Source organism: Etheostoma spectabile, chromosome 12, assembly GCF_008692095.1.
Source record: "Etheostoma spectabile isolate EspeVRDwgs_2016 chromosome 12, UIUC_Espe_1.0, whole genome shotgun sequence".
NCBI classification, from domain to species: Eukaryota; Metazoa; Chordata; class Actinopteri; order Perciformes; family Percidae; genus Etheostoma; species Etheostoma spectabile.
This window is the reverse complement of record NC_045744.1, coordinates 11674545-11698142: the sequence shown is the minus strand read 5'-3', so window position 1 is coordinate 11698142 and position 23598 is coordinate 11674545. Positions and strand designations below refer to the sequence as shown.

The 23598-nt window shown below is 38.7% G+C and overlaps 1 protein-coding gene across 4 annotated transcripts in view; it reads left to right on the top strand.

Annotated features, from left to right (window-relative positions):
* Positions 1-23598, top strand: part of pde1cb (phosphodiesterase 1C, calmodulin-dependent b) — a 106713-nt gene that overhangs the window by 75073 nt on the left and 8042 nt on the right. For all 4 annotated transcript variants that reach the window (XR_004334238.1, XR_004334239.1, XR_004334240.1 and 1 more), the window contains 14 exons: positions 3536-3649; positions 4776-4958; positions 8426-8492; positions 8707-8823; positions 9400-9540; positions 12277-12377; positions 13103-13231; positions 13738-13839; positions 16634-16754; positions 18161-18242; positions 19183-19303; positions 21001-21170; positions 22777-23007; positions 23502-23564. Coding sequence is in view for 1 of the 4 variants with exons in the window: in XM_032530461.1 (XP_032386352.1) it covers positions 3536-3649; positions 4776-4958; positions 8426-8492; positions 8707-8823; positions 9400-9540; positions 12277-12377; positions 13103-13231; positions 13738-13839; positions 16634-16754; positions 18161-18242; positions 19183-19303; positions 21001-21170; positions 22777-23007; positions 23502-23564 (1742 nt within the window). In the remaining 3 variants the exon portion in view is untranslated. The remainder of the gene's footprint in view (positions 1-3535; positions 3650-4775; positions 4959-8425; positions 8493-8706; positions 8824-9399; positions 9541-12276; positions 12378-13102; positions 13232-13737; positions 13840-16633; positions 16755-18160; positions 18243-19182; positions 19304-21000; positions 21171-22776; positions 23008-23501; positions 23565-23598) is intronic.

Here is a 23598-nt window from a genome sequence, read left to right as displayed (position 1 = left end):
CAGCCAAGGCAGGGAAGACGAAGACTGCAAGCCAAACATGGCTGTTAAAGGAGAATTCCGGTCAATTTCAACATGAGATCTCAACACAGAGCTGAATTAGCACAACTTTCATGCATTTCTGTCACATCTACTGCAGTCAGATTTGCTGTGTTCACTCGGAAGGAATCACTGCACATGGGTAGGCACTTGTAATGACATTTTGAACATGTTTAGAGGTTAACAACAGGTTTAAAACTTGCCCTGTTGAAGCCTGTTGGTTGCTAACTCTAGCAGGAGGATAATACGGTGTAGGCAACACCGATTGTTTTAATTTTTCTCTCTACTGACTCCAAATTTACAAAAAACAGACCTACATGTTGAAATTGACTGGAATTCTTCTTTAAGAATACTGGATTTAAAATTCTTTAAAAAAACATTTAGATGGTGGAGGCAATGCACTTGACACATTTGTTAGACCCCAAGGAAACACACAGCGCATTTTGGTGAGTAACACTGAATGTGAACCATCAGTCAGACTGCAAGTCTATCACTGCTGTGCTGCTCTGGCCCTTTTTTCATGCTGCAAGTGAACATAACTTTTGTTTCTTTACAAGAAAACTCCCCTGAGCCCCTTTCAAGGAACAGAGCTTGTTCATGCAGTCTTTCTTCTTCTGGGCAACACTAGCAGCCTGGCTCTATGTATGGCAATGTGAGTTTGTCTGTTGATTGGTGGTCCAACACATGACCACTGAAATGTGAAATGTCTCAACAAATGGATTACCATGAACATGTGTACAGTTGTGTGTACATGCATGGTTCCCCAGGCAATGTGTTCTTATGACTTTGATAATCCCCTGCAGGTTGATAGTTTGTATTCATTTGTCAGAGAGAAATGTCAGGACAACTATGCCATAAAACTGTAGGAAACAATCATTGCTGCATGACTATGGAAAATAAAACTGTGGCTCTTTTGCAGAGGTGTACTTGGTAAAATATCCAGATAATCTTCAGCATTTCCTACCTGGTATTGCACAACAGACAGTATGTTAGTAGTTCACAATGCAGCCATGCCGATCTATAGTCACAAATTGCATGCTATACTAAATTTTTGAGGGCTTCTTTTAACATTCAAAAGAAAGTCTGCTGAGTGTTGAAAATGATCTGGTGTAGATTAGATTAGATTAGATTAGATTATACTTTATTTATCCCACGACGGGGAAATTCTGTCGTTACAAGTAGCAGCATAGCAGCAACAGCAAAAAACAAAAAACAATAAAACAAAAACAAAACAATAACACACAAACAAGTAAGCAAGAAAGAAATACAAGGCAAGAAATACAAGGCAAGAAATACAAGGAAAGAAATACAAGGCAAGAAATACAAGGCAAGAAATACAAGGCAAGAAATAGACAATGAAAATATGGTAGACTGAGTAAGTAAAATGCCGTCAAACAAAAGGAATTTTAAAGTGCGGTTGCCATGATAAGAGAAACAATATTGCGGTGTAAGTGACGTTAAAAATTAAGTTGAATGTGTAATTAGAGCAAAGAAGCAAGAGTTGGTAGCATAATTTAAATTATATTAACCTGAGACCATAAATATTGAAAAGTAAGTACTTGTAATAAAATAATATAAATACCAATATTAAAGATAAACAGAAAGTGTGTGATGTAGATGGGAGAAAAACAGGAACAGAAACTACAACACTATCAGGTAGTGCAGGCGTTGTAGAGTCTGACAGCGGCCGGGATGAAGGACCTGCGGTACCTCTCCTTCTTACACCGAGGGTGTTTCACTGTTGTGCACACAATACATCTAGGCCCAACCCCGACTTTGGCCATTAAAATAATAATGAATGGAAAATACATTCATGAATATTTAGATTAAGGCATTTTTATTCAAGCTTCTTCACCGAAAGATTTAAGAGCCTTTACTTGGTAAAAATTACAACCGCTGCCAGGGAATACAATCAATGATCTAAAACCTCTTTTCCTTCTCTACCTTCCTGCTTAATAATTCAACAACAAGCATAGCCTCTGCAGGCATTCACTGTGAAAGTGAGCTTGTGACCTCCAGCACAGCAGTAGGTGTTATACTGCAAGAGAGTGCAGTGTGCAGAAATTGATGTTAAGTTGCTTTGTTTTTTAGTGTCTATTCAAAGTGGGTTGAGAATATCTGGATACAAGTGAATAAGAGTTGAAAGGTATAACAGAGAGTAAACTGTGTTTGATACTTTCAGTGATATCACACTTTTTCATTTGTTTTGCTCAAATACTAAATGTATTCAGATATGTTCAGATAAACCTACATCTACATTTATATAGGAACGGTTCCTCATTATGCTTCAATAGAAAATCATCTAATTGTACATATAACACTTTATAAACTCAACTGGTATATGTGGCAATTAGTAGTGAACTAATTTATTAAACCGTCTAAATCCGCAATTGCTTACACATTTCTGCCAACATGAAAGCAAAAATAAGTAAAGACTTTTATGTCTTCATAAATTACTGTTGGAGTGCTTAAGATAACAAAAATACGATATGAACCAGTCAAAGGCAAAACAAATGACACTGATAAAGTTATGCAGGCAATCTTATAAAATGGAATTGTCGATGGCGCCAAAAGCCACTTAGTAGGAGCGCAACTACAATATTAAAGCTATTTTAATTTTAAATAGGTAATGCAAGCAAATGAGTCCAAGCCAAGCCTGCAGACATTTTGACTTGTCGTCATAGCAGGAACAGCACAGGTGGAACTAACAACATTAACGATGGTTTCATTCCAGTTAAGTGTCCCAGTAGTGAGCACGATACCAGAGCTCTGGAGCTAACTGACACATGCAGCTGTTATTAATGGTATTAATTGCACCTGTGTTTGACAAGTCAGAATGTCTCTTATGAGACAATGTTATTGGTAGAAATCAAGACATTTAAGAAGGAAAATATATATATAAACATATATTTTTTTTAAAAACCATGAGCTTAAATGGAGAAGAAGAACAGTATAAAAACAAAGTGTATATGTCCCATCCTATCCCAACTTTTTGGTCCATATAGTGACTTCTTTTAGTTTGTTGTTGTTGCTTTTTTTTTTTTAAAGATATTTTTTAAGGCTTTTATTGCCTTTTGATAGCTGGAGAATGACAGGAAAAGGGGGGCGGGAGAGAGTGGGTATGAAATGCAGCAATGGGCCGCGGTTTTCAAGGGAGAGTAAATTAAATATTTTAAAAATAGAAAATACCAGTTTTCTCTGGTTTCTGTAGGCTCCCTGATGGCCATTTGTACATGGATGGAGAAGTGTACACTCAATATCACAATTAAATTAATCGTTTTGGCCAAACCATATTGTGTTTGCTGTCTGTTGCTGTCACACTTTGTAATTTAAACCAAGAGGACAGGTTTATTTTCACAGAAGAAAACAAAAACGTTGTCTAGTGCACTAGCAACCCAGACCAGATTAATCTAATTCAACCAGTTGCAATTAATTTCTCATGTCATGATGGCAGTGGAGTAATCTTATTTGTTAAATGACTGTTGAATCTCTGTTTTAGATTACGATGTCTGGTGAAGCAACTGGAGAGAGGAGAGGCTTCCCTCACTGACCTCAAGAAAAACCTTGAGTATGCAGCGTTGGTGCTGGAATCTGTTTACATTGAGGAGACGAGGTAAGAAAAAAGTAGCTTTTTACAGTGGAACAGCTATTAACATGGTTCATTTATTGATCACAGAGCTGACAAGAGCCAGACTTAAGAACATGGATAAAGATGACAAGTATAGCAACTTTTACTTTTTACTCCACTACACCTAGTCACTTTTCAGATGTATGCATTGTTACAGATTAGCCAAAAGCATATGAAGAAGTAAACATGAACATCACCTTGACCAACTATAATATTTAAATACTACTTACTTGTCAGTGCATCAATAATAATGATTTAATAATATAATAATGTGACTAACTTATGTTCTGTAATCCAAGACTTCTAAATGTAATGGAGTGGGACACCGTGAATTACCTAAATACTTCTTTCTCTACTGAATTTGATGTTTATGTGGCAAATGTCGGCAGATGGAATGAACAGACAAAATAATAAAACAGATTGAGCGTTTCCTGATCTGCTGCCCCCTTTGGTTAGGTTTAGACAAAAAAAACTACTTGGCTGAGGTCAATAAAAGATCATTGTTACGGCAAAAAATTGCTAAGATAAGGATAAGATTATGGAATACACAATGTCAATGTATGTCAGTATTGCAGGTCCAGAATCTGAGATATGACCAGGCTTATGGAATGATGTAAGCCTTTCGTCATCTAGATCTCACCAGATTAGGGTCAGCGAGGGCACAACCACTTCAGGGTGAAGTATGATGAACACGCCAGTGCCGATTCCATGTAGCACCATGATTATCAGTGTGATGTCAATGCTTTCTCTTTGCAATAAGAACATGTATTCAGTTCAGAGGGTGGAGATCAACAGGCTTTGCTCTTGATCCCCTGAACATGTCAACACAACAGGGTAGCTGTGGAGAATTATGTCAATGCCAATTCAAATGGATTTGAATACTCCACATCATGGTGTATCAAGAGGCCTGGGATGTTAGATGTTACATAAGAGGTGATATCATTTGATGGACAGTGCTGGGATTTTGAGTTTGATCCCCTGTAAAGGTTGAGCCGCGATAAATGCAACAATGTTTTAATACGTTTTTAGTCTCTCTGTATCTGTCTGTTTTCCCCTTCTTTTTCTTTCCCGTTTCTTCTGTCTTACATCCCTCTTTCGTCCCTTCTTTCAGGCGTTTGGTGGACACAGAGGATGAGCTCAGTGACATCCAGTCAGAGTCAGTGCCCTCAGAGGTGCGGGATTGGCTGGCCTCTACCTTCACTCGCCAGATGGGCCTAATGCTGCGGCGCAACGAAGAAAAACCCCGCTTTCGCAGTATCGTCCACGCTGTCCAGGCTGGCATATTTGTCGAGAGGTAAACGTGTTTGTGATGCACAAGCACACCGCCACATTCACATATTAGCAAGTAGTCATCAATGTTGAATATTTAATATGGATTGTTACCTTTATCTTTCTCCTACTGAAATTGCAAATATATCCTGGCCCAGACCAACTTAAAGGAGTTCTATCAACATCTTAAGTTTGGACTTGATTTATCAATTGACTACAACAATGTTTTTATACGTTTCAGTGTATTTTCTGCACATACAATTACAATACTGACATTTTGCAAAGCCTTGCATTTCAGAGTTTTTGGAATTTGATTTTCCAACCTTTTTCAGTTTGATAAAAAATGTACACTAGATACTTGAAACTTACTTTTTGTAGGTGATCCAGTAAAGTGAACACAATGTCCCAAATCATATTATATTTACTATATAGTGTAGAGCCACAACAGTTGATTCAAATAAAATTATTCAGCTGTTACGTTGATATTTGCTAGGTCGTTTCTCAATTCTCCAATGAGAGGATTTGCTGCTCTTCTGGTTCTCATACTAAATTGAATTATGTTTTGGAGTTTTGTGCTGCTGATGGAACAAAACAAGACATTTAATGACACCATGCACTCTGGGATAGTGTGATGGATATGAGGGTTCACTGTTTTCTGATGTTTTATAAACAAAACAATGAATCATTTAATAGAGAAAATAAATGGCTAATTAATAATGAAATTAATTGTTAGTTGCAGACATAGATGTTCATAAGTCATTTTTTGGAAGTCCAAGTCCAGTCTCAAGTCTTTGAAGGGCAAGTTCAAGTCAAGTCTCTTTTGCCATCTGTTGTGTCCCTAACAATGTATTGTTAAATCTTCTTAATTTAAAGCATGTCCTGTAGCCACCATCCATACAGTACATTATCAAAATCAAAGTGGAATGGCAGCGTCACACCAGTTACAGAACAACATGCATCTCAGTGTCAGTCCAAATTACGCACAATAAGCAGATTGAACTAACTGAGTTAGTACGCTCAGTAAAACTGAGGCCAACGCGAGGGAGATCCAACTCAGCAGAGGAGATGTTAGTGAGGCCATTGTCTCCCCGACAGGTGACTGTGTGCAAAGATCCGCTGTACCTTGCATGGATGAAATAATGAAATAGTAAATAGTAGTAAAATAATTGCAGAATTAGGACAATCAAGTCTATGGACAATCATCCATGAGATCAATTACGCATCCCATGAGTTTGCCCACCCGACACAGCGTTTGTTCCTGGAGAGATAGCTCCGTGCCCCCACCTCCTGTGTGCCATGGATGTCTGAGCCTCAGCAACAACTATAAAGACATAATTTGCCTGTTCCCAGAATTAGCACAACACCTTGTGATGGCTAGCTTGTTAAGATATACGCTAAATGTCACACTTCTTTCACATTGCAAGTGACTGACCTATTTGGGTGCTTTTTAAAATGCCTGATGAAGTTCAACATTGTTGATCCGGCATAATTTATCATGGAGTCACACACCTTGCATGTAGCTGTTCGCTTACTACCACTGTTTACCAAGTTATTGAAAGCAAAACTAATGACAAAAGGCACAACTCCGAGAGGACTTGCTGTCGTTGTCGTGACTGCATTTTTGTTATATGTGAGTGTGCGCACAATGGGATAACGCATGCGTTACGTTGCACATTATGGCAAAGGGCAGGGGACATGCAGCTCGTCATACGTTTCCCAGATGCATTTGTGCCCCACATGAATGAATTTAGATGTAAAAAGCAATAATAGCATGACAACATTTTCTTTTTCTAAGATTATTTTTGGGCATTTTAGGCCTTTATTTTCACAGGACAGATGAAGACATGAAAGGGGAGAGAGAATGACATGCAGCAAAGGACCGCAGGTCAGAGTCAAACCTACGGCCTCTGCATCGAGGTGTAAACCGCTATATGTGTGCGCCTGCTCTACCAACTGAGCTAACAGCCACATGACAACAGGTTATTGACGAGTCTCGAAACTCAAGTCCTATTCAAGTCTGACGGGCAGCTAGGAGCTAGCCGCTAGCAGCTACTACAGCACTTTTTTGGGAGGGGAATAAACTTCAAGACGGGACATGACCTGTCCTCTGGAGGACATAGCCACACCACCGCCACTCCTTGGATTGTTGTCATGATGATTATCACAGAAGCCTGGCTAAACACACTCACCCGACAGCAGCTAGAAGCTAGCAACTAGGAGCCAGCAGCTAGCAGGGGTCTTTTCAATTGAAAGTAAACTCATATTTATGACGATTATGACTGGAATTCTCCTTTAATATCCACAATGGAACAAAAAAGTAGTGTCCGTGGCATTTACATTACTTTCTGCTAGCAATCACACAATGCAATATGTTGCATTTTATAGATGCCAAAATTTTACAACAAAACACTCAATGAATTATTAGTATAAGAAATCTCAATATATTGCTCACTTCAGAGTCAATTATTGAGTGATCTAGGTAGTAGTGAATGCTTTAAGTGAACAGTGGATTAATTTGGATACAAGAAATTGCTAAATGTTTTTGGATACAGAAAATTGCTAAATTGGCTTGGTTAGATAATTGGTAATTTAATGCATAATTCTCAAATCTTTTATGTGTACTTAGTACTAGTGTCAGCGGAGAAGGTGGAGATGACAATTCAAACCTCTTAAGCGCTACAACTGGGTTTGAAAACTGGTATGGTCCTTTAACATTTCAATCTGTTGGAAATATGTGTGTATTCTCTGCATAGTGACTCACTCACCTGACTCGACCATACATCACCACAGCCTTTGCAAGTTCGGCTAAGCACAATCATTCAGAGTTTCAAACAGCTCCAAGGCTGTGCTTCACCACACACTAACATGCTACATGCATTTGTTCAAATCAGTAAGCCTCAAACATAAAAGCTGTAATCTTTCTTAATCTGTTTTTACAGAGGACCGTCTGTTTTTCAGACATTTACAATAAAGAAAGATTGGGAAAAGAGAGGGTGAAAATAAAAAGGTGGAATACATTTGAAAAAATGTCCTGTTCTGACAAAATGGCCAGGTTAACTGAGTTGCATTTATGGAAGCTATTAAGACACTTACTGTTAAAATAATTACACATTTTCTTGTATATCACTGTTATGTGTTTTTCAAATTCCGAGCAATGTACACCACTTTGCTGCCTTCCAACTCCTTCCACTAATCTCATGGAGATCTACACAGCTTGTTTTACATTTGATGATCAAATTAATCTATCACTTATATTAAGCAAAGCCTTAAACCTTTTGCATTTGAAAAAAAGACTGCAGACTTGCAATTGCTGCTGCCTTTTCTTAACTTAACCTTTTCAACACAGTTTCATACTGAGTTGTGTTGATTTTAGGGTTTATTGTGAGTCTTGGTGGGGAAGCTTCCAGGCTGTGGTTTAGGGCCGGTATAGTAACCTCTACTGTTTAAACTCAGCGGTGCGCTTCATTTGATGTTTTTATCTTATCCAAACAGGATGTACCGGCGTACCTCTAATATGGTGGGACTCAGCTACCCATCTTCTGTTATATCTGTGCTTAAGGTATTAACACATGCACAAACATTCAAGCAGAAGCACACAGATGTAAAATAACTTTGTACACTCATGTGCCAAAATCAAGACTACATAGCCTAACACAAATTTGACTTGCAGCACAATGCACCCTAACAGTTTGTTGAGAAGATGAGAAGATGAATATATTGTTTGGGGAGAAGCATTTAATTATGTTACTTCTTGTTTTTGTTTGTTTTTACAGCATGTTGACAAGTGGTCGTTTGACGTGTTCGCTCTGAATGAGGCCAGCGGGGATCATGCGCTTAAATTCATATTCTACGAGTTGCTCACAAGATACGACCTCATCAGCCGTTTCAAGGTAAAGCCACAAGGATATACAGTACCTTACATACATACTGTACCACTGTTCACTGCTATACCTTTGTGTCATTAAAACAAGGACAATCTTAAAACATTCAGTACAGATCACAAGAGCCTTCACAATTCCACTTCATTGTGCCTGATTTGATGGAAATCAGCACACTCACTTCTCTAAATCTTACATGCTAGATCATGTTTTTGTATTTCAACAATGACCATATAATGAAGGGGGTTGGACATACTTCATCTCATCTGACACTGGCGGAGCTTATTTTCCACAGCGTCTTATAACAGAGGGTTCCCCACTTAAATTGACAGCATCTTCAGCAAATGACATGGGCAATGAAGCCGACATGAATATGTAATCGTGGTGTGCAGTAGCCTAAATGATTCATGATCCATGCTTTTATGACATCAATTTCAGACACTGAGGAGACTGAGCATGCATTGAAATTGTATGTGCTCATTATTTAAATCAACAAATAGCCTGAAGTAGTTGTTTTTACTCTCTGTTGTTTTACTGTCTGTTTGTTTTTAGCTTGCAGTCATTTGCTATTGTTTTGTCTGCCGTCAGATCCCGATCTCTGCGGTTGTATCCTTCGTGGAAGCCCTAGAAGTGGGATACAGTAAACATAAAAACCCCTACCACAACCTGATGCATGCTGCTGATGTCACGCAGACTGTACATTACTTGCTACTCAAGACTGGCATGGTGGTGAGAAGGATTTGACTTTACATCTACATGTTAAGAAACCTACAGAAGCAAGTTGAACATGTAAGAGTTGGTTTGGTTCCCAGTAGGAAACCTTAGTCAATGGAATCATTTTATCCACATGGTATTCAAAACTCTGTCATCTTTCAGCCTAATTGCAGCTTTATCTGATATGTCATCTTCTAAAATGGATTATTGTTTTATTGGATAATCCATAAACCAATCTTTCATTAAAAAACAAGACATCCTAGTCTTCCTCTGGGCAGGTTTGAGATACAACAACCCACATTTCTAAGAATATCTGTCAAAATGTGACGCTTATAAATGGTAATTTGAAGTAAAATGTTTTTTGACTTCTTACTAAAACATAGCCCCATCTACACATATTTCATATGGCTTTTGTTTTTTGTTTTTTTCCATGTGGTGACTTAGTCACTCCTTTCCCCTGCAGTGACTTTAGGGCATTTCTGATGCTGCATTCAGTGCAAAATAAAGCACTAGCCTCAGTAAAGTCAAGTTTACAGTCCAACCAGCCGGCCGCCCCCGCTTCCAGTGTTTTTATTTAATCACCTTAATAAGGTGGCTGCGACAGCTGTAGACATGGTTCTTTCTTTGGGTATTGCCTTGCAGAGTAAACCACATTATTGCAACAACCACAGGCTATTGGGAGATCTGGATAACAGCATCTATCATTTCAAAGGCCCTCCAGACTCCATTAAATCAACAACAGTTTATTCATAAAGCCAGCCCAATAAGGAAATACAGACTGAGGGATGGAGTGGTCATCTTGCCCTCACCCACCTCCCAATCCCCACCCTCTGTTCTTAATGATTCCCCCATTCCCCACTGTTGATTACTCACCGATATTGTGAGTTTCCTGAGCAAAATCCCCACTCTAGGTTGTGAGTGCACTCAGATGAATGCACATCTCCAAGAAAAGATTCCACTTACAGGTGTGTGGTTGCTGTGAACATTCTCAGATTAAAAATGAATGGCCACATATAAAAGCACAAACACGAAGGTACAGTCCTTATTATTCACATTTTTTGGACTAAGTATGTCCTTATCTTTAGATTAAGTGGTCTTGTTGGTGTTGCTCATATGATGGAACTCAGTTCTTACAATTACGGTTTTTTTTGGCAATTAAAGGAGAAGTGTGACATTTTGGGGAATATGCTTATTAACTTACTGTGCGAGAATTAGATAAAGAGATCAATACCACTCTCATGACTGCAGTGTAAATTTTGCTAACTCAAATGAAAAAGAGGAAATCTGTTGACAAACAATTTGTGACTAAAATGTAAAATAAAAAAATGAAAAACAATAGCTGAAAAGAAATATCTTAATTGTATAAACTAAAATAAAAAAATGCTGACAAAATGAATATTGATTTGTACAATAAATATAAAGTTATCACCAGCCAACAGTTAGCTTAGCTTAGCATAAAGACTAGGAACAGGGGGCCTAGCTCTGAAGGTAACAACATCCAATTACTGGCACCTCTTAATGGTGCAGTAGGTAAGACTTAGAAAACTAACTTTCTGTCATATTTGCTGAAACTGATCCTATGTTTGAGTGTACATAACGCAGGTAATTTAAAAAACAATCTGGCTCTTCTGGCACCACCTACAGCCTGTAGTGCGATTTGCAAAAATCCCCAGCTCCCCTACCAATCAGCTGCACCCATCAGGGCCAGGGTGTCTAACTGCGTGTCAATCACTGCTCATGCACACACATTCATTCTCCCATGTGGGGCGAGGGGCTTAGGAGACCGTTTTGGGCTTTAGCATAAATCCTACCTACAGCACATTTAAGGTTGCTAATTATCACATCATATGTTGTTTGTTTAATCCGTACAGAAACTGAAGTGCAGAATGACGTTAAGGTTTTACAGAGGGTTATTTGCTGGGCGCAGCTATCCAGGTTAGATTACCCCCCTGCTTCCAATCTTTGTGCTAAGCTAACTGGCTGTGGCTACATATTCACTGTACAGGCATGAGAGTGGTATCGATCTTCTGATGTAACTATTGAAGTGCATTTCCCAAAACGTCAAGCTATTCCGTTAGAGTTTCTGCTATTTTCACATCATCCTCTTCTTTCATGAATCGTGACTTAAAAGGTTTAAATGTATAAATGCAAAGGTTTAAAAACACAAATAGAAAAGCATTGTGTGTATCCTCACTTATGACGGCATTAACTCATTATATAATTAAAGACGGCATGGCTTTTTCATTTATAGACTGAGACTGTCTGAGAAGAAAAGAGGAAGGAGTGTTGAAGTGACAGTTTAAAGTAGTGATTTTCAATAGAGCTTGCCTTATCTTAAGCTTCCTCTGCTTTTCTGACCTTTCCTCTATCTTCTCCCGTCCATTTCTTTCCTTTTTATCCCTGACAATAATATATTCCTTATGCCAAATGCTTCTCTTGGCATCCTTAATATCACCTTTCTTCTCTAAATCTTTCTGTCGTGATGTATCATTTGCTGCATTGTCCTTTTTTCCATTCGCTGGCTTCTCATTTCTCTTCTCTGATTTCTGTCCATTCTTTTCTCTTCTGTTCATTACTTTCTCCTCCTTTCTTCCTGTCGATGTCGCTGTCTTTTCCATCTTGTTGCGTCCTCAACAAACCCCCTCTTCGATATACTTATCTTAATATCCTCCTCTTCATTATCTTCACCTCACACCCCACCTCTTACCCTTCTCTCCCCCTTCTTTTCTTCTCCTTCTCCTTTGCCTGCAGCATTGGTTGACTGAGCTTGAGATCTTTGCCATGATCTTTGCGGCGGCGGTGCACGACTACGAGCACACAGGGACCACAAACAACTTCCACATTCAGACAAGGTAATGGATCATAAAATCAAAAATGCATGGCACTGACTCACCCGATCAATGTTTTCATTTGCAGCGAGGGGGCTTTACAATCACATTGAGATCGCCTGCAGTGCAGTAATAACACTGGGGCACACGGGAGTCCAAATGAACTCCAAACTCTTTGCCCTTGAGAACTGGAGTTGGAGAGAACACCTTGTGACAAAATCTTTTCTTAGAATTATAATTACAAATTATGTTGATAAACACTGTATTCATAGCGTTTATTATTCTCAAATGTATCTTTATTTTCACGCTAAATGTCCGTTTTATACAGCCCTTTGTGAATTAAAGGAATCTGGACAATATTACAACGTTAAACTTCTGAAACTTCATATAAATAATGTTGTCCAAATAAGAATTTTTCTATACATGATACATTTCAGAGAGGGATGCCTTTCAGATTATTTATTTCCAGTCATTAGCAAATTAATTATTTTTGTATTGTGTACAGCCTGTATATCTTTGACATTGTGAAATGTGTTTTAGATATATTTTTGGTGCAGTAGAGGTAATACATAAATCATTCTTGGGCTTTTTGTTGTTTGTTTTGTCCTGTGTTTGATTTTGCCTCTCAAGAGTCTCCCCTAAATGACACATTTTACAGATAAATTGTTTCCATTATTTGTACCATTATTTCTCTATAAGCTGTTTGTTCCAATATAGACCAAACTATTGCCTTGCGTTCTCTTTGACAGGTCAGACACAGCTATCCTGTACAATGACCGTGCAGTGTTGGAGAGTCATCATGTCAGCGCAGCCTACCGCCTGCTGCAGGACGACGATGAGATGAACATCCTCTACAACCTCTCCAAGGATGACTGGAGGTCAGTGAGACCCATGCTTTGATTGATAATAAGAGACTGAGAGAGCTGAGTGACAGCAGAATGTTATCAAAAAAAAGAGATGTTGTAGCTAAAGACAGATGAGACATGACGGGTTGAACCAAGCAGGTCAACCAGAACAGTTTCACAATGAACATATCACCTCTTCAAAGTCCATAGGGAACCTTATTGCTTATTTTTCAACATTAACAACTGTGTCGGTGGAGCAAAAATCTGAAAAGTTAGATTACCAAGGTCCAACAACTTTGTACTAAATGGAACTGTTATGTTTGATAATATATTAAAAGAGACAGCTGCAATCCAATTTCTCACGGCATAAGCTGGGACTTGTCAAAGCAGATATTATAAATAGCTCTCAAAGAACTAGGCCCGCTGGCTACAGCTACTTTTAGGGACTTCCGAAATAATTCTGTTTTTATTACCTGCGAGATTGACAGTTAATTATACAACACATGGCTCATGTTTCCCTGTGTTTGGTTTTCGTACAGAGAGCTGCGGGCTCTGGTGGTGGAGATGGTGTTGGCCACAGATATGTCCTGCCACTTCCAGCAGGTTAAGACCATGAAGAACTTCCTACAGCAACCTGAGGGGTTAGTTGACCTGTCCTGCACTGCTACTGTTTACGTTCACTGTCCTCGTCCCAGCAATGTAGATCCTCATTAACCCTGCCATCAGTCACTGTGTACTAACCTCCAGCGGTTTACAACCCAATTAACCCTTCCCCGGGGTGCACTCAAACATTCACGACACAACAAACATTCAGGTTGATATACAATGGACTTTGAGAAAAAAGACAGTTATTACTAGATAGAATAGAATAGAATGTAATGAGTTTTTTGTAGCCAAATAGTTCCAAATGTTATGCATTATGCAGTCCAAGTATACAGGAAGAGTAGGGTAGGGTAGTGTATGGTCTTACTACAGACCATCTCAGACACTTATGGGGCAGGCACACCAGATATGGCAGGGTGAAATGCCAATTTATTTCAGTATAAGTAGACCAGCTAGCAATACTACCCAAAAATAGGCTGCTTATGTCCTCCTCACTGTCACCGTCTCTCGCATGAAGATCTAGAAAGATTTTCTAAAATTTAGCAAGCTAAAGTTCAGTTAGGTAGAAGTCTGTGTGAAGAAGACAAGGCCAGTTGTATTTGCAATAGGAAGTGAATATGTTTAAAATGCATGGATTTTTTTGGTTAATCCAAAGTCACCAGACTGCAGCCAGATTTTCCTTTTCACACATTTTGAGCACAGCACCCTCTACAGTGACTGATAGCCGGGACTGCTCTACATGCAGACAAAGAGGTGTCATTTGGAAACAGAAATAAAAGACAGCTATCAAGCAAACTATCGTATGACGTGACGAGTCATCACTGCTGATGTAGCTGCAACACTGATGAGAGACAGCTGTAAGAAACTTGTTGACCTACAGGGTATTCTCTTTACTGTTACAATGCCCAGCACTCAGCACAATTAGAAAACTGCTCAGAAAGCAGTGATGTGGAGATAAGAAGCTTCCTGAGAACATATGTAGGAATCAACAATATTCTGCTTCCTATATTTTTGACTATATCTCGAAATTCAAAGAGTGCTGACTGGAAAGCAATCATCAAGCCATAGTATAGGGTACACAAACACGCACACACACACACAACACACACACGCATTCACAAATACAAGATTGCAGTCTGCAGGAAGCTGTAATGCTGAATAGAATCTAATGGAAGTAATTCAAACCAGTCTGCTCCAGGACTGCTTTGAGGGCACTTCAAGACCCAATCTGCCACAAATGGAATGATGGGAAATTTGAGCCAGTCTTTCTCACCTCTGTTTAACCTTGTGTGTGTGTGTGTGTGTGTGTGTGTGTGTGTGTGTGTGTGTGTGTGTGTGTGTGTGTGTGTGTGCTTTCATTTGTGTGCCTATTGAAATGTGTCTGTTCATTCATGCATCAGTTCATTAAACATGATATTTTGATATGGTTAGCTGATGATATCTGAGACACCGCTGATAACTGATGAGGTCTTCACACTTTGTTACAGTGTAGAAAACTGATTTACCTAACCGAGGCAGTGTTTTATTTTTGTTTTATTTTGATGAATTATGATGTCTTATTGGCAACAAATCCCAGGATAACACCAACAATTAATTGACCCTAATACTAAAATAATGAGCATTGTCCTACAGCTTCATTCCTGCCAAAAAGCTAATAAAACATGCAAATGAGCAACACTGTTGTACCAGTTGACGTGTTTCCTTATTACCATAAACACAAACTGTGATTTATTTTAGGTCAATCCACATATCCTTTTAGAAATACACACCACCAAATGTGTATTAATCCCCCACTGAAAATAGTACCTAACAAATGCAATGGTTATTTCTGTTTAAGTAACGTTAGTTTCAAAGAAATCACCAGGCCTTTTTAAAAAATAAAGATTTAAGTATTCAATAGGAACGCACCTTGGGCTGAGTGGCACAGACAGGGTAGGGATAAATAATCAAGAGACAGACTACAACATTGGTTGTCTTGGACTATGTATGGGATTTGTTGACAATATCAACTGCTTTATCCTTAAAGTAAAAATGCTCCTCAACCTACAGACTCCCGAACCCTTCTGCAGTAAGCCATTGAAATACCAGATATTTTAAGTGATCTTACATGTTGCTCATTTTAATTCTATGCATCTTTTGCAATTATGCAACCTCCAATGGTGAGTTAATACTCCATCTGCTGCTAATCTTGTGTGCTTTAGATAAATATGATCCAGTTGAAATTGTTTGTGCACATGTTGCACTTAAACACTAGCCACATTAAGCACATTGACATAGTTTTTGGCTTTACCATGGTGAAACATCCTAAACTAGGCACCATAAGGAGTATACTGTATACAGGCCAATGACTTTTTCATATTTTATTCTTCTGTTCTTGCACAGATGGCCAATTTTGTGAACAGATTGCTATAGAAACATTTGCAGCTGTGCCACATTTTTTCCATTTTTCTTTTTATGATTGACCATACTGTCTTCAGGGACACTCAGTGCTTTTGAAATGTTCTTGTATCCTTTCTCCGTTTTTTTTTCCAATAACCTTGTTGCAGTTCTAGCAGTAATGTCTGCCTTCATAATGTAGTTTTTGCAAGACATTGACTAATCAGGGGTTTGGCATACCAGATTTAACCACCACATACTACATACCAAGTTATTATGTTACCTACAAAACCATTTGGCTACATCTGTAATGATTTAGACATCTTTTTCAAAGGCAAAATACATAAAACTTCAGTTGATAAATTTGTAGAGATTTGTTACTTCACTTAAAAACAACATTCCACACATAAAAAGCCAGTGTCTCTGGCCGATTTCAGTTTTTTTTTTCTTTTGCAGCATTGACAAGCCCAAAGCCCTTTCATTGCTGCTGCACACGGCAGACATCAGCCACCCAGCCAAAAGTTGGGACCTCCACCATCGCTGGACCACCTCCCTACTAGAGGAGTTCTTCCGACAGGTGAGTGGGTGTACAGTACCCAGACAGGTCACAGAGTAATGCATGGGTGGTGGATCCAGTGTATGCTTCAGTGGTTTGAAGATGTGAAGTTCAGATGCATGATGAGAGAACATAGCATGCTTTCATGTAGTCACATACACAGAGCCAAATATAAGAAACACCTACAGCCTCTAAAATGTCCATACAGTTGAAAACATCGCCTCCCCATAACTGTTATAGACAGAAACTGGAGTTAAGTAAGAGTTCAGGTGAACCAAAAAGGTAACTGATGGTGCCACTTCATTTGAGTGTCGCACTAAACAATGACATTGAGCAAGCATGCAAACTTTAAGGGTCCTTGAACTGGAAAACCGAAATGAAGTTCAGGTGCATTCCTCAGCAGGTCGTATTCGCCCATTTGAAGGAATTCTGATTACTTTAAGGACTTGTAGACCATGTTGTTTTAAAAGTTGAGATGCAAAGTTTATTCTTGACCTTAAAATAGCCCTGTGGTCTTCCTGCTGTAACAACTGATGCTATGCTACCAGCTGCGGAGTCTGGGAGAAACTATTGTGCTAGGATCTCTTAGAATGGCCAAAAGATGAAAAAACATACATATAACTATATGTATAGTTGATTTATCTTTTCTGAAAATAGTAAACTTAAATTGTTTTTAGCTGCTCCTTTGGTACTGGTGTTTAGGAATGTACTATCATGTACTACTATGTATCTATTTTTCCAGTTTAGTCCCAAGTGTGTTCAGTTTCTTTCACACCAGGAATAAAGTAATGACAATATTAGTGAATGATTGTTTTAATATGGTGCTTTGGCACAACTCTACCTCCCAAAGCACTTTATATTAGAAAAATATGCAGTCATATTCATACATTTAATTGCAGACACTCTTTCTGTTTCTTGTCGTTCAAAAAAAAGATGCCATGACAAAGCGCCATAGCAGATTAATATGCACAACATTACTTCTATTACAATGCATCTGTCTATAAATAATAAATTGTGGATTTGTTAACATCAACAAGAAGGACAGGCGTTTAACTGGTGCCACATTGCTTTCATCTCTTCCATTATTAATCCACATTGTTCTCATTATCAGTGCTATTGTTATTGTTGCTGCTTTCATGAGGTCTTTATCTTGCCGATAAATAGCCTCTCCAAAGAACATTGCCTCCCGACTCCACATCTCATCTATTTGTGACAAATCAGAAGAGAAAATGAAACACATTTGTGGCCCAAAAGCAACGTGGGGGCGGGGGCCAGACAAGCCTGTTGATAGAAGTGTGAACATATGATGGCATTGTGTTTGTGTAGTGTCAGTCAGTTGTGTGTGCATGTGTGGTAGTGAGGTACATTTCTTTATAGAAACCAAAGACTGAGAACAATTTGGACTGAGAAAGCTGCTGTATTTCCAGGGGGACAAAGAATCCGAGCTTGGCGTGCCGTTCTCTCCGCTCTGTGACCGAAAGTCCACAATGGTGGCCCAGTCCCAGATTGGTGAGTGGTTTCTCTTCATGTACACCACCTGCATAATGCTGTGGTATCTATGGGTATACAAGTTCTGCTCCAGCAGATTTTTTTTTTTCTTTTGTCAAGGTAGTTTCTTTATTTCTGTACATTCATATTAGTCTTTCAAGTAACAAATTCAGATGAAATTGGTTATTGTGCTTCCCTTGATAATGATAGTATGACAGTTTTCTTGATAGAGAATTGATAGTACATGATAAACAACAAAATGAAAACAACTTCCACCAAGAAGATAAGTTATCATTTTATGGCTGAAAGGTGAAAAGAAAAAGAACAATTTTATGCTCATTTTGAAGTATTGCATTAGTATAGTATCGCAAACATTTAACTCAAATGACTATAGTCCCAGTATGGTGGTGGAAGGATCGGGATATGGGTCCCATCCAGTGCGCTGTACACTTGTAGCACAAGGTGTGTAGTGGAGTTGCGGTGCGCAACAACTTTAATGCTACCTCTCTCTTTTTAGCCAAATAATTTAGCTTGTAAACTCTTTGATTTAGCAAGTCGGTTTGCAATCTACAGCCATGCATAACGTAAACTGGTGACAAAAGTACGCTTTGCATAGTCTAGTTTAATCGCTCCAATGCAGTTGATGGACGGAACGCTTCTAATTCGCATTTTCTTTTCTTTTCTTTTTTGTGATCTTTTAAAAGTTCGCTTCTCCCATTCTAATTTTGGCAGTTGGACAGTCTAATGACACCTATAGACTTATTTTTATTTGTATCTCAGATTTGATAATTACTTTCAAACATTCTGTAAATATGTGTGGACTTATTTTCCAATCTTAATTTCATAAATTCCAGCTTTATTTAGTGCTTTTTGGGGAATATTTTCACCCCAATCACGTAAATAATGAATGTGAAAATATGCACTGATATTATTTTGTTATTGCTAAAATCTTTATCACCAGGGTTCATCGACTTCATTGTGGTGCCCACCTTCACTGTGCTGACGGACATGATGGAACGTATTGTCAAACCGCTTATTGACGAGGCATCCCATTCAGGTTTTGCCGGCTTTAGACGCTCAAGGTGAGCTACAGCACTTTCATTTGTAAATGAAAACTTTGGATTCTTTTATGCTGTTCAGAGCAGGACTGAGCAGATGGAAGTGGGTGGCTGTAATTTTAATCAACCTGCCTGCTTAATCAAGAATGGAAAATCTACTGTTTTCTTCCCTTCACCTGCTATTCCAGTAACTGCTCGCTCAATGACGTGATTAAACCTCAGCAGCTCTCCTGCAGTAACAGCATATCAAATGGATGTATTGAGAACACCAAATGAGTCTCCCATGAGTAATCCATTTCTGTGCATGGAAATGTCTCCACCTTTCATCGGGCAGAGCCACAAACCTTGAAATTGATATTTTAGAGATGCTAAACTCGTCATCACTGATCAAGAGTGGCTTCAGTGCTGGATTGGCATACACAATAGCCTCTTGAGAGATACAACACAAAGAGATTTCATCTCCACTAGCTTAATTAATCGGCGCACTACTTTGAAACCATCAAGATAAAAAAGTAAATTCCACTTGCTTTTGCATTAGTAATAATTAAACTATCCAGAGAAAGATAGTTTTAAACAATTGTCTATTATTTGTGTCTTTTAAAGTGAGCTTACCGGAAAATACAGCAGTACTTGGGGAATATGGCTCTGCATCTTCCGTTGCACCTGCACATCAATATCACCCTCCCTGTTCTCCTCAACTGCAGTCATTAGCATCACTCAGTGGGCCTCCAGTCAAAGTTAACCGAGTGGAAATCTCAGATAGAATTTCCACTTGTGCAGTCTCCTTGTCTTTGTACACTCCTGGGTGCTAATGGGGTTCCATGGACTTTTCTTCCCAGCATTTATAGCTGCTTTCAATCTTCTGTAACTATGTCTGCTCTCTGATTATCCACCCTGTCTTTCTCTCTTTCTTTCTCATTGTGCCTCTGAATCTGAAAGCTCCTGTTTTTTTTGCCAAACTAGGGATGGCAATGTCGGTTTGTTTACCACCACTTTGGTCCTGACTGAAATGTCTCAACAAGCGTCCATATGCCTCACATGATGAATAGGAAAAACTAATTCCTAAAAGCAGTACTCTAGCAATTTAGTATTGCACTTCAATGGTTGTGGGACTCAAACATATTTGAAAAAAAAACGTTCAGATTAAAGCAGCAGAACGTGAGATGTTCTGACTTTTAGTCCCTATCATGAGTCAAGCCTATAATGCAAGTTGACAGCATCGTTTATCAGACCCCTGCCTCTTAAATGGACACTAATTTAAGTTAAGTTTGTAAAGCTATTAAACTTTTTAAAGCTCCCTCCTGAACAACAAAATACATTTTCACACTTGCTCTTAATGAAGAATAAACTGAACTACGTTTAAAATTGTGGAGTGCCTCTTTAACTTTTCATTTAGCTCTATCATTAGGTCAAAGAACGGTTCAATTTGTCCAATACTTTGGTTTACTAAATACCTGCGAATTAATGAAATTCCCATCTTTCTCAGTACTGTGTTTAGCAAATGTTAGCATGCTAACATGCTAAACTAAGATGGTGAACAAGGTAAACATTATACTTACTAAACATCTCACCATGACAGCATTGTCTTTGTGAGCATTTAGCATGCTGACATTAGAATTTAGCTCAAAACACCACTGTCAGTAGAGCCACACAGGGCTGCAATAATCTAAAGTATTGTTGAACTTTTAACTCCCTTCTTCCTTCTAATTTTTTCTGTCCAGTCTGAACAGTCTTAGCTCAGAAGAGACCAAGAGGCACAGTTTGAAGAGCTCTGACAGCAGCTCGTCTGGACAAAGCTCTCTGCTGACGGTGGACCAGAAGAACTTCAAGGCCTTGTGGAATGAAGAGGTTTATCAGAACAGAGAGAGGTGGAAAGCTCAGGCTGCTAAAGGTAACAGCCAGTAATAACATACAAAAAAATGAAGGTGATTTGGGGACTCAGGGAACATGAAGGTCCTGGTAAAACTGATCTGTCTGAATGGGGTAATTTGTTTCATAAAGCTGTAATGCTGTTAACATCTGCAAAGCTCTTAGCTCACTTAAAGGGGGATTTTGACTGACCTGCATTATTGTGGAATACATAGCGATCAGAACGTCCACATGCATGTTTTTATTTAAATCATTATTTATGTAAGTTGGTACCACTTGATGATGTTCCACTTCAGGGATTGCTCCTGACGATTGTAATTGGTTTAAAGAAATTCAAATGAACCAGAACATGTGTTTCTCCCATCCCGGAAGGCTGTGTGCAGTAGCCAGACCCTCCTCCGCAGCGCTGTGGAAGTTGGTCTGGCAAAGTGAGACTACTTTCTAGTTAACCACCCATTATGAGGGTTTCTATGTTGTAAATAAAGCTTTATTAAATGAGAATAAACCATCAGTGGGGATTTCAGACCCATTTTAGGGGGAATCCAGCCCCCCTACATTTCTTCTTAGCCCCCCTAAAAATTATTTAAAAAAATATAATAATAAAAAGCAAATATATTTCTTTTAATCAATTTTAGTGCTTCAAGTTAGAGTTTGTGAACTTGTCTGTTAGTGACAGAGGGCAAACAATCAATTATGTTCAAAGAAACAGCTTTAATATCTTGTGTTGCTGTCTCCAATGTTTTGCACCTGTAACCCAGTCAAGGAAAGTTTTATTTTTTATTTGTTTTTTATTTAAGCCTCATTACTATTTCATTTGATTCTGGTAGTCCATAAAGGGACTTTTGTAGCTTTTTTGTGTATATAATAATAATAATAACATAATATAATTTTGCATTTATGCTTTGTTGTAATAATAAATACATATTGTTTTTCCACTATTATCTGATTTAGCAGGGGGTTAACACTTTTGCAAGGCACTGTATCCATGTCACATTGTCATTACAGGCTGAGCCCCCCTAAAGGTCTCATCCTAGAATCGCCCCTGTAAATCATTAACTTGTCCTTTATACCTCAGTTATAAGCCATTAGTCTTGCATTGCCTGACCTATCTTCACAGCGCTGTGGAGTATGGTCTGGCTACACCACAGATACATTCTGGGTTAGGAGTGAAAAATTCTGACCATAAAAAAAAAATACTCAGTGTTGTTGCATTTCTTTAAACCAATCACAATCATCTGGCATTACTAAATTCCAGATGCTGAAACAGTGGCTCGGCAAAATAATCTTGGAAAGAAACTTGTTTTGTTGAAACATTTTCTCCCCACAAACGGAAACGCTCAATACTGGACCAGTTTAAAATATTGTTGTCTCCATAAGTCACTTAGGCACAAAAACATGGGAAAATAGGGTTCAGGTTAAGAGTTTCTCTTCAATTTAATATTCATAAAAAGGTTAGATATATCTGGTCGGAAACAAAACAAACAGTCCAATGAGCTCACTCAACATTTACTGGCTTGAAGTAGGAATCAGGTATCAATGAATTAATGCACATGGATATTGATGACTGAATGAATGATACACACATTCACACATGTGCTATTCTGCCTCCACCCTCCATGTGACCTCAGAGGCAGAGGAAAGAGCTAAAAGGGAATTGGAGGAGAAAGCCCAGCAGGAAGAAGCTATGGAGCCCCAGGAGGTCCACACAGAACCAGAACAGCCTGAACCAAAGGAGGACGAATTGGAGGGAGAAGAGCCAGAGTCAGCGGAGGTCAGCGAACAAGATGGTAACATGGGGGAAACAGAACCAGAAGTGCAGCCTGGGAGCGCCACACACAAGAATCCTCCACTACAGAACGGTATGTCCCTTTAACTGTGAAATCCCACAGCATGATGGGACATATGGCAATATGTGTAAATGGGCTATATGATCCATAGGAACAGTTAGTGTGTTGCTAGAGAATGTAAAAGAACTTCAAAAAGAAATTCCCACCGTGACTCTTGTATTTATGGGGCTTTGTATGTTATTGCAATGTTTGTAGGAGATATGTGTTTCAACATTGTAACATTTATTCAACATTACCTTTTTAATGTTTTGAATCAATGCAAGACAAAGTCCACTAGAATTTGAATAAAGTTCCATGGGTTAAACAATGTTTTGCTGCACGCTATGAGTTTGTAATGACTGGCAGGTCAGTATGGATGAACATGTTCTTATAACATGTTCTTGCAAAGTTTATAAAGGAGAGAGGATGCTTTAAGGATTTAGTTTTCTTGTTTGGATTGAGTACATGTTTGCCATTAATATATGTGTGTGAGTATGACAAATAAGACGACTAGTCTGACTTTTTAGGAGAGTTGTCTGAAGGGACTGAATCTCCAGAGGATGAAGAAAAAAATAACAAAAGTGACAATGGTGAGTTTATTCCTGCAGCCCACGACTACTGACA